The sequence below is a fragment of the Camellia sinensis genome, chromosome 7 (assembly GCF_055761805.1).
Source record: "Camellia sinensis isolate YWXY chromosome 7, ASM5576180v1, whole genome shotgun sequence".
In the NCBI taxonomy this organism is placed as follows: Eukaryota; Viridiplantae; Streptophyta; class Magnoliopsida; order Ericales; family Theaceae; genus Camellia; species Camellia sinensis.
Window position 1 is genome coordinate 181,647,823 of NC_138967.1, and position 16,202 is coordinate 181,664,024.

General features: G+C 38.0%; 1 protein-coding gene across 1 annotated transcript; it reads right to left on the reverse strand.

Annotated features, from left to right (window-relative positions):
• Positions 1 to 6,941: 6,941 nt before the first annotated feature.
• On the reverse strand, positions 6,942 to 11,476 carry LOC145796353 (uncharacterized). The gene is made up of 4 exons (XM_082881438.1): positions 11,269 to 11,476; positions 8,721 to 9,126; positions 8,178 to 8,364; positions 6,942 to 7,343 (listed from the first exon to the last, which is right to left on the reverse strand). Exons 1-4 carry the CDS (start codon positions 11,474 to 11,476, stop codon positions 6,942 to 6,944), a joined length of 1,203 nt encoding a protein of 400 aa, XP_082737564.1.
• Positions 11,477 to 16,202: the final 4,726 nt, after the last annotated feature.

The following is a 16,202-nucleotide window of genomic DNA, read 5'->3' on the forward strand; positions in this document are numbered from 1 at the left end:
TACTTTGATCATTAAAATTGTCTATTTTATAATAGATTGATTCCAGCCAATCGATTTTGAAGAATCTAATGGATACTTATCCACCCCTACTTTGAACTTTGTCATTGTCCTACATTGTGGAAATATTACTTGAAACAGACAACCCTTGAAAAGTGCATTATATGAAGCTGTTCTCACTGATGGCCCCCAACAAGCTGCACACACATGTCAAGTCACCCATCCCTCTTAATGCCAACTTCTGAAATTGCCATTTCAGTCTTCTAGTGTGCAATTATTTATTTATTTAATATGCCACATATATACTTCTACATAAAAACACAATTGAAAAGAAGTTTTGTCATGATTTTTGTACATTTAAAATAATCCTATACATAACTGTCATCTTTCTCAATCTTAACTGCTTTAAATATTTGCCATAATTAATTTAAATTTTACATACACTGTGTGCTTACACTTTTGATATATGATATATATACGATAAATAATAAATAAATAAAATATCGATACTCATATCAACCCATCAAACCCTTCATTTTTCCTGTACTAGACATGAAATTGAAGATCTCCAGTCCAAAAGGTTGGATTCTGAGATATACCAATAAAAATAAATAAATAAAATAAGTGAGACATATCTTTGATTTGAATTTAAAATTTATTAAATTTAAATAATTTATTATTCGACTTGTCTAGTAGCCCTAGTCCTATAATTGTTGTTAGTTCTTCATTTCAACCATAAAATATAAATAAAATAGTAAAAGCAAATAAATAACGACCTCTAGTAGTACCATCGGTCCTTTCCATTTCATCTTTTAATTTCTATAAATTTATTTGGTTGGTAGATTTTTCTTACTTGAAAAGTCATGATCTGAAATCCTTTAAATCATGGAGTATACAGGTTTAAATGGTTTGATTCAATTAGTATTGAGAGAAAGTTAGCGCCAAATCTGACTTTTTAGATTTGATGGTTAAAGAATTGGCACAAAGGGTAAGAAACAATTTAGTTTTATCGATTTTTTCAAATTGGTAGAAAGGAGGAATTTACACGATATTTTAAAGCATTTAATGCAAGAAAAAGTTGGAAAGTTGTTATATAAAATTTCCATCCCTAGTTTTTATCACAAAAAATATAAGGGAAATTACAACAGAAAATCAGGTATTATCCCTTATAATAAAATAAAATTTAAGTTTTTAATTTCGTCAATTGAAATCTTAAATTTTTGATTTATTTTTAATTAAATTATTTGACTATTTTTGTTAAGTAAAACTAACAGAAAAAATGATATTTTGATCACTAAACTTAATAAAAAGATATTTTAAACATTTTATGTACATCTGCATTGAATTTAATGACTAATTTTTTTTACTTTTATTTTTTTTCGGTTTGCTTAACAAAAATAGACAAATATCAAAATTTTAGGATTTAAATTGATAAAATTAGAAATTCATGATTTATTTTATTATAAGAGTCAAATTTTAGATTTTTTTTTATATAATTTTTCTATTTTATTGTATTGATCATTTATCTTCTATGATCATCTTCTACGCTTAAAGAATTAAAATATAAAATATTTAAATATAATATTTATTTTGATTGGCTCCATCTCGATGAATTTTGAGCTAAACGATTGGATTTCATCAATTTTTCTTATGAATGTCCAATGATGTTTTGTTGATTTGTCAAAGTCTTTTACAGTGTTTATAATTGGCAGAACTGAGGTTTATTATTTTTTAAGTAGGTAACTCAATAAGAAATTTCTTATTTATCCAATTTTTAATGAATCAAGATAATCATTTGTTCTGGCATAAATAGTCATTATCTGATCTTTCATCGTAAGATACGGATGGATAGTCTGAATTTTTTTAGGTCTTAGATAAGATATTTTTGAATTCGGTACAGGTTTGAATAAAAATTCAGAAGTCCGAATTAAATTTAAACGAGTTTGGATAAAGATATCAAACAACACTAAATTATATATATAGATATATAAAAATATTAAATGTATATATATATATAAATTATTAATCATTACATGATATTAAAATAATTTAAATCATTAAATCATATTGAATATATATTATTTACACAAGCAAGTAACACAAAATCTTACATTTTTTATTTTCACTCCTAAATTGTAAAGACTACTATAGCGATATCTCTCTTACATTATATAAATTATTTGTTTTGATATTATAAATAATTTTCTTAAAAAAATGTAAATAGGGTTTAATTTTAATAAATTAATAAGCTGCAAATTTTTTTTTATTTTTAAAATTTTTGTACAATTGAGCAACTCGGGCTTAACTCGGGTTGGGCTTAGGTAAACAATCTCGGGTTACAATTTAGACTGGGGTGGACCTAGACAAGTCTCAACACAACTTGAGTTTGGCTTAGATAACCTCCTAACCCGACTGAGTCCCAGGGCCAGCCCAACCTTCGATGAGGGCTAAAGCAAAATTTCAATTAGAGGATTTTTTATATTTAAATATTTTGCAATACAAATTTTGGGAGTTATTTAAAGCCTTTACGAGGGTTATGAAATGAAAAGAATTCAAAAGTACAAACTATCAAATAAATATAATTTATAAATTCAAAGTGAAGATCATGTCAAGAAAAAACATGTGAAAATTGAAAATAAACTTGTAAAACATATTTTAAATTGATGGAGGCGTTTTTCAAAATAGCTCTTTTTAAATTAACATATTGGATAATTTTAAATTTGTGTAATTTCTTTTCAATCTGAACCTTCCAAAAAAATAGAATGGGTACTTTATACAAACACATAACAAATGGGTAGAGAACTTTTTTCTTTTTTTTCTCTTTTTTTCTCAATATGTATAACATGCATTATATTCATGGGTTGAGATTTTTTTATTATAATAGTTGAAAATAAACCTTTTAAAAAATACACATATATAATTGTAATTTCTTTAAATTTAGAAGCCTTCTTCACAATTGGGCCTAAAGCCTTTGCTTTTGTGGCTTGGCTATTAAGTTGGGCTTGCCAAGCCCGCCCGAGTTGCACTCCTACCACAAGAGGAGTTGATTGGAATTGTTTGAACAATTCACCCAATGGTTGACCTCTTATCAATTGATTCTGCATAGCTTTATTGAGATCAAATTAGCACCAAATTAATACACTTGGCAGGTCCAATCAAACCATCGTGCTCCATTTCTGGTGAAGATAAATATTTTTTGCATTTTAGTTTGTTTTGATTGAAAAATAATTTTTTTTCTTTTAAAAGATAAAAATCGTTTTATGAATTAAAATCTTATTAATGCCATATTACCGCCGCCATCTCACCTCCACTGCCACACCACCAATATCACTATGGTCGCTATCACCACCACCACTTCCATTAAACAAAGTGTTACATAATATAGCTTTTATGACAACACTTCTAGGTTAGCGTTTTTTATAATGTTATTAGTTTTTTATTTTTTATTTTACAAAAACTAAAAACAAAAATAAAACTTATTTGATATGCACAATCGTTTTTAAAACATAAAATAACAAAAATAAAAATTAAAAAAGCTTCGTAGCTCAAAACGTTTTGGCTCGAGTGACCCGAACATTTTCTCTCTCCTCTCTTCCTTCCCTCTCCTCTCCTCTCCTATCTGTCTCCTCTTCTCTCTATCTCTATTCAAACACTCTCAGCACTCTCACCTCTCATCCCTCTCTCTGATTTGGGTTTGATTTTGTGTGAACTCATCCATTTTTTGATAAAGAAAAACAGAGACTGCTCATCCCTCTCTCTGATTTGGGTTTGATTTTGTGTGAACTCATCCATTTTTTGACAAAGAAAAACAGAGATTTGAGATGATTGGAACCTCGTTGAACGATGAAAGTCCCAGCGATTGGTGAATGATTTGTGGCTATGGCTGTGGGATTTTTTTTTATTCTGATTTTGATTTTGATTTTTTTTTCCTTCTCTGAAACTGGTTTTTTTTTTCTTGCTGGGTTTGATGAATCTCTTCTTCTTCTTCTTCAACTTCATGAATCAAACCCACTTTGTCTATTCAAAAAAAAAAAAAAACAAAAAAAACCATTTGCAAAACTCTATGAACCAAAAAAAAGAAAAAACCATTTCTCCATAATGAAGACCCAGAAAAGAGAGAGAGAGAGAGAGAGAGAGAGAGAGAGAGAGAGAGAGAGAACACTAAGCAAGATGAAAACCAGTATCAGGAGAATGACGACCTACCATTTCTTTATAATGAAGACCTACCATTTCTCTTCTCTCTTTCTTTTCTTCACACTAGCTCACCCTCAACCAGTTTGTGGAAATGCCGAGCTCAAATCACTTATGGACATGAAGGCAAATCTTGACCCAGATATTAGATTACTGAAGGAAAAAGAGAGAGGCGAGACCCAAAAAAACAAAGGTGCCAAAACGACGTTTTGGCACCTCAAGTCATTCGAGCCACTATTTTCTCAAGCTACCTAGCGGGGTTGAATAAAAATATATGCTTGATGAGTTGTTGAAAGTTTAAGAAATGGGGGTTGTGTAATGCCCCGAAAATAATTCAGCATGAACCACTCATATTAATAGACATTTACTATACAATAACAATAATCCTTCCATCTCCACCTATATATATATATATATATATTAAAAGGGTTTATCACAAAAGTTCCACATGCGGATACATTCACAACCTAAAAGAATGCATGAATCTATAGCATGTGAAGCATCTAATCTCAAAACATTAAAATGCCCTTAAGGGCTTACATCTTCCAAGGCATTAGCCCGGTTACACAAAAGTGGTCTCTCGGACCCATACACGTTAGCCCTTGGCTTTACAAAAATCACAACAAAATAGGAGAGCTATTTACTCTTCACAAAATACCCACACCCTCAGTTCAGCGGAATCACCACATCTTTACCTGCTCCAAAATCCCATAGGGGGTGAGCATAAAGCCCAATAAAGAAATTCCTAACAAAGTATATACATTTATGCATGATGTCCACCATTAAATAAAAATGCGAATACGATGCAATGCTTCATCAAAACAATTTCATGTTGTGCCTTCCTTGAAAATCACCAGGCTTTTCATTGATATTTTGTAATCTTATCAATTCTCAAAACTTCAAATTTTAAAACAACAAGGGGCGGTAAATATGACACTGGTAATCCCTAAGCTGGTGTCTGCAAGTAGACTCTACGAGTACTACCAAAACTGTTATTTTTACTACTATTAACCGAAAGGCTCGACACCTATCCGTGCGGTTTTCTAGTCTTTCACCAAGGACACTCAGGCCAACTTATCAAGTTCAACTACACCCTCTATCCAGACTTACCACGTATTTACCCCATACACATTACCGTTATTCTCATTACAAGCCTTTTTCATTTATGGAATAAATATCTTCAATCCAAGTTTACAATACATAAAATTAAGTTAAATTAAATGAATATGCAACATCATGATTTCTCCATGCCACACAACATTTCTCATTTCTTCTCTTCAATGCCCTTTCACAAGATAGCTTTTATGTCATCAACTCATAGTATCAACACTTTCCCATCATGCACAAATATTTGTTATTTCATAACAATGCACATTCAAAGGTTTAACAATAACGTTGAAATAACACCTCATTCCTCATGTATCAAATAATTTTGCCATTTTTGCTAAACATATGATGAAAATTCACTCTCTTAATACAAAACACAAGATACTCATAAACATATTCATATTTATCAAAAATCCCCAAAAATTTTCTAGGGTTTTATGTCAAAAACCAAGGCAAACCTTCTCCTCTCTTTTGAGAGGGTTTCTCCCAAGATGACATACTCTTATCATGTGAGTAAAATCCTCTAGAAGATAGTTTAGGAAGAGAGAGATCAAAACCCATTTTGAAACTCCAGCATTTATGAGACAAGGCTAAACTTTCAATATCATTAATGGAGCTTTTAAATCAACCAACACTAACATAAATGTATATATAACTCAAGGAAATTTCCCTACCTCAATGTTTTGATGAAGAAAGAAAGTGAAACCCTAACTTTGATTGGAAACTTCTTTAATTTTTCCACAACACCCAAAAGAGCCCTAGCTTGGATCTTCAAAGTTGGTGTGAGATGTTGATGATCTAGACCCAAAGGTTACAAAAATCAAAGTATTTTAGGGTGTTAGAAAGGTTTTCTAGAGAGGAGGGGGAGGAAAATATGGTTTAGAGTAAGAGAGACATATCAAGAATGAGGTACGATTTCGGACTAAAAGAGAAGAAAAACAAAGTTTTCGGACTGCCCAGAGTGCCGTACATGTGGCACCCATCCCCGCACGTGCGGGGGTCCTCCCGCATCTAAGCCCGCACCTGCAATTTAAGCAGTGTGCAACCAACCCAAACTCCCCTCTTCCCGCACGTGCGGCTTGGCCTCCCGCACGTGCGGCCCTGGTCCAGTAGCCTAGAAAAATCCCGTTCCTCTCCCGGGCACTCCGGACCAGACCTCGCACCTCCTGGAACGAGTGATAGTCAACAACGAACACAACTAGAATAAGGACTATTATTTTTAGAATTATTTCCGAATGTTTCAACTCCAACGACAACAAAAGAGAATGAAGTCAAGAAGAAAGAAAAAGAAGGAGAGAAAGAGACCCGGCCGTCACAACCTCCCCTTCTTAAGAAATTTCGTCCCCGAAATTTGAATAAACTCACCAAACAAAAGTGCTCAAGCAACAATGATCATTTTAACAACATTATCAAGTTACAACATTGACACACAACCAACATTTACCCTTCTTTCCATTATCATTTCATCAAAATGACCTTCGCTCTAATTAGATATATAAGATAAGACATCTACAACAAAACATCCTTCTTTTACAATCTCAAGCTCAGATTCAACAACACATATAACAACATGTGATCAACAATCAACAATTCGACACTAATTTCCCTTTAATGCAAGGAAACATTACAAATTTAGAATAAAACAACTAAACATGATCAAATAAACCCAGATACTTGGAGCAGACCTCCGCTTCCCTTTCCCAAGTTGCCTCCTCGATCCCATGGTGTCTCCGCAACACCTTCACTAACGGTATCGTTTTACCTCGTAGTACTTGCTCTCGGGTATCTAAGATTCGAATCCGTCGCTCTTCGTAAGAAGCATCCTCATCTACTCCCAAATCAACCCAATCTAACACATGAGATGGATTGGGCTCATACTTCTTAAGCATTGACACATGAAACACGTTGTGGACTCCCGAAAGTTGTTGCGGTAAAACTAGCCGGTATACTACTTCCCCAACCCTTTCCAATATCTCGAACGGCCCAATAAACCTCGGAGACAACTTCCCACTCTTGCCAAACCTCATTAGACCCCGCCTAGGTGAGATCTTAAGAAACACATGATCACTCACTTCGAAGGATAAGGGTCATCTTCCCCTATCGGCATAGCTTTTCTGTCGGCTTTGAGTCGTAGCTAATCTCTTGCGAATGAGAGCAACTTTCTCCATTGTCTCCCTAACAATCTCTGGACCCAACAACGGTGCATCCCCCACCTCGGCCCAACAAACTGGTGACCTACAAAGTCGGCCATACAAGGCCTCAAATGGTGCCATCTCAATGCTAGCCTGATAACTATTGTTGTAGGCGAATTCAATCAACGGTAGATGCCTCGCCCAAGACCCTTTGAAATCTAGGACACAAGCTTTAAGCATGTCCTCCAAAATTTGAATGGTGAACTCCGACTGCCCATCGGTTTGAGAGTGATAAGCAGTGCTAAAAGTCAACTTGGTTCCCAATGCCTCTTAAAGGCTTTGCCACAATCGGGCGATAAAGTGAGGATCCCTATCCGACACAATGGTTACCGAAACCCTATGAAGTCGAACTATTTCTCTAACATACAACTCTGCCAAGTGCTCAATTGAGTCGCTAGTATGCATTGGAATGAAGTGTGTGGACATAGTCAACCTATCAACAATTATCCAAATGGCATCATTGCCCCACTGCGTTCTAGGAAGCCCAACTACGAAGTCCATGGTCACGTGTTCCCACTTCCACTCGGCTATCGGTAAGGGTTGTAACAAACTCGCTGGTCTTTGATGTTCGGCCTTCACTTGCTGACAAGTAAGGCACTTCGACAAGAAGGATGCGACATCCCGCTTCATACCCCTCCACCAAAATCGACGGCTAAGGTCTCGATACATTTTGGTGCCTCCCGGGTGTACCGCAAGGCGTGAGTAGTGAAACTCTCGAAGCACTTCCTCCCTACAAGATTCAGACACAAATAGACGATCTAGGTAACGTACACTCTGATCTGAGTGAATATTCAAACCCTTCTCTTCCTTCCCATTGGAGATTCTCTCACGAATCAACTCTACTTCACGGTCTCCTTGTTGTGCCTCTACAACTTTACTAATTAAGACAGGTTGAGCACTCAAAGTTAACAATGTTACCCTTCTTCGGACTCACCCAATTTCAATTCAAACTTGCTGACTTCACCCAACATAACCCACTCCCGAATGGCTACACTTGCTAAACTACTCACTGTTTTTCGGCTCAAGGCGTCGGCCACTACATTGGCCTTTCCCGGGTGATAGTGTAACTCAAAATTATAGTCTTCTAAAAACTCCATCCACCTCCGTTGACGTAAGTTCAAGTCTTTCTGGGAAAACAAATACTTCAAGCTCTTATGGTCGGAGAAAACTTCAAACTTCTCACCATACAAGTAATGCCGCCAAATTTTCAAGGCAAACACCACTGCGGCTAACTCTAAGTTGTGGGTAGGGTAGTTCTTCTCATGGGTTTTCAATTGCCGTGAACCATAGGCTACGACCTTCCCCTCTTGCATCAGAACACAACCAAGCCCATCCCGAGATGCATCACAATAAACGGTATAACCCAAGCCTCTCTCTGGAATGATCAACACCGGTGCCGTGGTCAACCTAGTTTTGAGTTCTTGGAAAGAGTTTTCACAAGTCTCGCTCCATACAAACTTAACCCCCTTTCTAGTCAACGTAGTCAAAGGTGCAGCTAATCTAGAGAAGTCCCTCACAAAACGCCGATAGTACCCTGCCAATCCCAAGAAACTCCAGATCTCAAAGATATTTTTAGGTTGCTCCCAATCTTGTACAGGATCTATCTTCGAAGAATCCACAGTTACCTCTTCGCTTGATACTACATGGCCCAAAAATTTCACCTCAGTGAGTCAAAACTCGCACTTCTTAAACTTGGCGTACAATTTATGTTTTCTAAGCAAATCAAGCACTACTCTCAAGTAAGCCTTATGTTCCTCCTCGGAAGTCGAATAGATTAGAATGTTGTCTACAAAGACAACCACAAAATGATCCAAGTACTCCCTAAAAATTCAATTCATCAAATCCATGAAAGAAGTCGATGCATTAGTCAACCCAAATGGCATTACAAGGAACTCATGGTGGCCATAACGCGTACGAAAGGCCGTTTTCTGGATGTCCTCTTCCCGGACCCTCAACTGATGATACCTCGACCTCAAATCTATCTTGGAGAAGCAACAAGACCCTCTAAGTTGATCAAACAAATCATCTATTCTAGGTAAAAGGTATTTGTTCTTAACGGTAACTCGGTTCAACTTGCGGTAATCGATACACAACTGCAACGACCCATACTTCTTCTTTGCAAAGAGAGCCGGCGCTCCCCAAGGTGACGTACTAGGGCGAATGAAGCCCTTGTCTAGAAGCTCTTGGAGTTAAATCTTTAACTCATGCAACTCCGCGGGTGCAAATTTATACAGCACCATAGAAATTGGTGCTGTTCCAGGCACTAAGTCGATGGTGAACTCAATCTCCCGGTGGGGTGGCAAACTAGTAAGGTCCTCGGGAAATACGTCTGGGTATTCACAAACTACCCTTGGTAACTTAACTCGATTTTCGCCACTCTCATTATTCAGAAGAGTAGCAAGAAGACCACTAAGCTCATTCCTACTACGAGGATCAATTATCGGCAACAAGACCCTATCAACCCAGTCTCCCAGAAAGTAAAAACAATCACCACTCGATGTGCACACTGTGACCCTCCGCCGAAAACAATCAATCATTGACCGATACGAAGAAAACCAATCCATGCCTAGGATGACGTCAAAACTCGGCATGTCTAACAACACAAAAGCAAACGGGAGTCTACGCCCAACAACCACTATCTCGTAATTGCGACAACCCCAATCTAGGTCAACTGTACCCCCAACTGAAGACTCTACTCTGAGTGGAGACGCTAGCTGAGTCACCTCTAGTCCCAATGCAGATGCGAATGCAATAGATATAAATGAATGAGACGCACTTGTGTCTATCAACACACTGGCCAAAGAATTACACACAATAAAAATACCTCTCACTACCGAGGATCCTGGCAACTGCTCTAGCGCTATAACTGCATACACGCGCCACTGTGGCCTCTGATCAACCTACTCGTCCCTCGGAGCATAGGTCGGCTATACAGACTGAGCCGAAGCGGCTCTCTAATGAACTCGTGAAACTTGAGCTGAGTGAGCCTGTTGGTGGCTCTGTGTTTGTCTAGACCCTGAAGCGCCAGACGTGCCTCTCAACTGAGGGCAAGCTCTCTTTATGTGCCCTGACTGACCGCACTGATAGCAAGTAAGCCCCTGACCCCTGCTCTGAGGCTGACTCTGAGATCAGTTAGGTGGTGGTGGTGGCAACATATGCTGTCCTCCTCCCTTCTGTGTACACGCAAAGGCCTTGTGACCCGGTTGGCCACACTTGAAGCAAGAAAACCCACTCGGTGCACTCTTTCCCGGGCTCGCACTAGGCAAAGGGAAAGTAGATCTAGACTGTTGTGACTAAGACTGGGATGAAAAGGTGCTCTTACTCTTCTTGTTGGGCCTAAAGTCCCCCCGTGACCCTTGGCCCCTAGACCTCGAATTTCGAAGTCTCTCCTCCTCGGCCTCTACAATAATCTCCACATGTGCGGCTGCCTCCACATGGCAATCATAATCTCGGATCATGTTCCCGGCAACCTTAAACAAAATCTTCATTCTCAACCTCTGCTCAAACTCAATGTAACGGCGCTCTTCCGTTGCTACTAACTCCGGTGCAAACCGAGACAAACTAGAGAAGGCCACTTCAAATTAGGCCACGGACATATTTAATTGCTTAAGGTCCTTGAATTCTTGCCTCAACCTCTCCCTAGCAGTGGGAGGTAGGTACTTGTCTTGGAAGGCCACCACAAATGCCTCCCATGTTGGTGCTATTTGACCCTTGGCATACTTCCACCATTGCCCCGTATCCCCTTTGAGGTAGTAACTCGCAAGAGCCACCCTCAACTCACTATCCTCTATATGGAGCATCTCAAAAGTCTTTACCGTTTGTTCTAGCCATTCGTCTGCCTTCTTCGGATCAAGGCCACCATGGAACTCATCCGGTTTGGCCCACAAAAACTCCCTCGTGAGGAAGCTCGCCCTTGTTTCTACAACATTCTCCCTAGCTTGGGTTTCCGCACTAAGTGTGTTCATAGACTCCCTCAATGCCCTCGCCATTTCCTAGGCTAGGGCCTCCATTGCGGCTTGGCCGGCTTGCCCCGGCGCCTCCGCTTGCCCCACTTGTTCGGCCATGTTAGCTTGGCCTAAACCCTCTTCCTGTACCGGGACCTCGTGGACCAGTATCTCATTTACACCCCAGCGACCTCGACCTCGCCTTTCATCCCTACTACCTCGTGTTCGAATCCTTCCCGACATCCTAATTAAGGAACAAAATAGATAATTTAGCACATAATTCCAAATGTGCTTGCAACTTGCCTCACACATTAAAATAATACAGTTACATACATCCTAACACACAAACAATTCAATTCACTCCACAAAAGCACGTGGTCATGTAAACACATACGAATTATCCTTTAGTGATGAGATTCATCCCACAAGAAACCATGAATTCTTAGTAGAATGAGTATTGATCAGGTACCTTTCTAATAAGACTTCAAGGAACCTAATAGGCGCAAATAACATCCCAAAAGTCTAATTCAATACCCACATAGTCACGTAAGCACACTATCACATAATCACATAAACAAGACATTTCCTAACAATGCGAAGTGAACCTATTGTGGTGTAGCAACCACTTCCCGCGAGCCCTAAGTATTCAAACCCGGTAGCTCTGATACCAAGTTGTAACGCCCCGAAAATAATTCAACACGAACCACTCATATTAATAGACATTTACTATACAATGACAATAATCCTTCCATCTCCACCTATATATATGTATATATTAAAAGGGTTTATCACAAAAGTTCCACATGCGGTATACATTCACAACCTAAAAGAATGCATGAATCTATAGCATGTGAAGCATCTAATCTCAAAATATTAAAATGTCCTTAAGGGCTTACATCTTCCAAGGCATTAGCCCGGTTACACAAAAGTGGTCTCTCGGACCCATACACGTTAGCCCTTGGCTTTACAAAAATCACAACAAAATAGGAGAGCTATTTATTCTTCACAAAATACCCACGCCCTCAGTTCGGCGGAATCATCACATCTTTACCTGCGCCAAAATCCCATAGGGGTGAGCATAAAGCCCAATAGAGAAATTCCTAACAAAGTATATACATTTATGCATGATGTCCACCATTAAATAAAAATGCGAATGCGATGCAATGCTTCATTAAAACAATTTCATGTTGTGCCTTCCTTGAAAATCACCAGGCTTTCATTGACATTTTGTAATCTTATCAATTCTCAAAACTTCAAATTTTAAAGCAATAAGGAGCAGTAAATACGACACTGGTAATCCCTAAGCTGGTGTCTGCAAGTAGACTCTACGAGTACTACCAAAACTGTCATTTATACCGGTATATTAACCGGAAGGCTCGATACCTATCCGCGCGGTTTTTTGGTCTTTCATCAAGGACACTCAGGCCAACTTATCAAGTTCAACTACACCCTCTATCCAGACTTACCACGTATTTACCCCATACACATTACCGTTGTTCTCATTACAAGCTTTTTTCATTTATGGAATAAATATCTTCAATCCAAGTTTACAATACATAAAATTAAGTTAAATTAAATGAATATGCAACATCATGATTTCTCCATGCCACACAACATTTCTCATTTCTTCTCTTCAATGCCCTTTCACAAGATAGCTTATATGTCATCAACTCATAGTATCAACACTTTCCCATTATGCACAATTATTTGTTATTTCATAACAATACACATTCAAAGGTTTAACAATAATGTTGAAATAACACCTCATTCCTCATGTATCAAATAATTTTGCCATTTTTGCTAAACATATGATGAAAATTCACTCTCTTAATACAAAACACAAGATACTCATAAACATATTCATATTTATCAAAAATCCCCAAAAATTTTCTAGGGTTTTATGTCAAAAACCAAGGCAAACCTTCTCCTCTCTTTTGAGAGGGTTTTCTCCCAAGATGACATACTCTTATCATGTGAGTAAAATCCTCTAGAAGATAGTTTAGGAAGAGAGAGATCAAAACCCATTTTGAAACTCCAACATTTATGAGACAAGACTAAACTTTCAATATCATTAATGGAGCTTTTAAATCAACCAAAACTAACATAAATGTATATGTAACTCAAGGAAATTTCCCTACCTTAATGTTTTGATGAAGAAAGAAAGTGAAACCCTAACTTTGATTGGAAACTTCTTCAATTTTTCCACAACACCCAAAAGAGCCCTAGCTTGGATCTTCAAAGTTGGTGTGAGATGTTGATGATCTAGACCCAAAGGTTACAAGAATCAAAGTATTTTAGGGTGCTAGAAAGGTTTGCTAGAGAGAAGGAGGAGGAAAATATGGTTTAGAGTGAGAGAGACATGTCATGAAGGAGATACACTTTCGGGCTAAAAGGGAAGAAAAACAAAGTTTTCGGTCTGCCCAAAGTGCCGCCCTTGCGGCACCCATCCCCGCATGTGTAGAGCCCCCTTCCCGCACATGCGGCCCTCACGCCTTCAAGTACGGAGGTCCACCTGCACCTTAGCCCGCACCTGCAATTTAAGCAGTGTGCAACCAACCCAAACTCCCCTCTTCCCACACGTGCAACTTGGCCTTCCGCACGTATGGCCCTGGTCCCCCGCATGTGCGGCCCTGGCCTAGCAGCCCGGAAAAATCCCGGTCCTCTCCCGGGCACTCCAGACCAGACCCCACACCTCTTGGAACGAGTGATAGTCAATAACGAACACAACTAGAATAAGGACTATTATTTTTAGAATTATTTCCAATTGTTTCAATTCCAACGAGAACAAAAGAGAATGAAGCCAACAATAAAGAAAAAGAAGGAAAGAAAGAGACCCGAGAGTCACAGGTTGTCAAAAGTGGAAGAAGGTAGTAACCAATATTGGGGGTGACTTCTGCACCAATTGTTAAATATAGTAACTATGTATTCTATCTACCATACATACCATATTATTACCACACTGATGATTACCATACTTGGATTTTTCTTCTCCTATATAAAGGAGTGTTGTATACACATACTATTGAATATATACATAACATATATAATATTCTCTCTCTCTCTCTCTCTCTCTCTCTCTCTCACATATTGTAACATGATATCAGAGCTAAGTTAAGTACCTAGTAATTTCCTTTCACTGGAGGGCGGCAGCCTTGCCTTGGCTGGCTGCCGGACCTCAACTCAATCCACTGCCATAGTTTCCTTTCAGTATTGTTTTGTGGTGATTTCCTCATTTTTCCGTTGGTTTCTCTATATTCCTCTATCACCAACCAAAGTTCCGCTGCATCTCCCAACTCCAGCCATCGCCGCCATCTCACCATGTTCCCACAAACCCATCGCCATCTCAATATCATACTACATATTTTATTATTTTTTCTTCATTAGTTTCAACGGCAAAACTAAGTTTTGTTACACATTTTTTTATTTATTTTATTCCTACCATCACATGGGCTTGCTTCCACCAACCCATCCAAAAAAAAAAAAATTTAGTTCTTTCTTAAAAAAAAAAATCTCTTTTTTTGCTCCACTCTATCTTTCCCTCTGCTTCAACCTGAAATAGGTTTCTATTTTCAACCCTATTTGAGTTTGAGGGGGTATTATATCTATATCATGGTGAGCATGGTTATATACCATGCAAACCACCAAATTTGCCCCATTGGCGCATACAAACCTCTTTAAGTTGTCCCCTTGGCGAACTACCTAAGTCGTCCCCTTGGGGCACTCCCTAAGCCACTCCTTGGCACACTACCTAAGTCGCCCTCTTAGCACATTTTTTGTTCTTTTCCAAGTTACCTCTTGGGGCACATGGTTCCTTTCCAAGCTGCCCCATGGCGCGCTTCTTTATCTGTTTCCATCATCGTTCAGCATGATGTCATAAGTTATGTGTATACCATGTTTGCTAGTTCAACATCTAGTTCTTCTTCAATGGTTCGACACAACCAAAAATTGTCTTCCAGGCGCTCCTGGACGGTTCGATATGACCTCACCAAAAACTGTCTCCCGGCATTAGTTTCGGCCTCTAATCTATCTCAAGCACTCTTGTGCTTCAATCTGGACTCTGCAATCTATTTGCCTCGGATCTATCCATATTTTTAGTTTTATTTTATGTTTTAGTTTCTCTCTCCAAACTCAAGTTATTATCCTTACTTGAGTTTAAGGGAGGTGTTAAATATAGTAACTATATATTCTAACTATCATAGATACCATATTATATTCATTACCATACTTAGGATTATCATACTTAGATTTCTCTCCTCCTATATAAAAGAGTCTTGTACACACATAATATTGAATATACACATAACATAATATTCTCTCTCTCTCTCTCTCTCTCTCTTAAATATTGTAACATGGTATCAAAAGTTTTCTATTTCACTCCTCCACAGTAATTACCAAAGCGCTAAAAGTAAAGATTTTTTATTTTTTTTAGGAAGCATAAGATGCATCATAATATTAACAAAATCGCAACAGTGAGTACATTATCACAATACAACATTACAATGAAGGATTAAAATAAATATTGCAAAACCCACGTACTATCACCATGAATAGTGGAGAAAACTTCTATCAGCAACAGCTTCGAGTACCTACACATTGGTTAGAAAAAACAAAATAACGTACCATACCTCATAGGTCAAGACGCCAATGAAGAGCATCATCTTAAGAGAATGCGAAAAAGGCTTGGGTCTTTCTGACTGTCTTTTATGCAATGAGCTCCTTTTCACTTGACATGATCTATGCTTTGAGGGGATTGGATAACTTCCATTGCATT

Bases quoted from the DNA above. Each gene is read 5' to 3' on its own strand.
- LOC145796353 (XM_082881438.1), bottom strand. From the start codon at position 11,476: ATGGCGAGGGCATTGAGGGAGTCTATGAACACACTTAGTGCGGAAACC. The intron at 8,365-8,720 runs GTTAGCCGCAGT...TGTCTTAATTAG, and splicing joins TACCCTACCCACAACTTAGA to TAAAGTTGTAGAGGCACAAC. The intron at 7,344-8,177 runs GTACACCCGGGA...GTGTTTCTTAAG, and splicing joins TTCACTACTCACGCCTTGCG to ATCTCACCTAGGCGGGGTCT.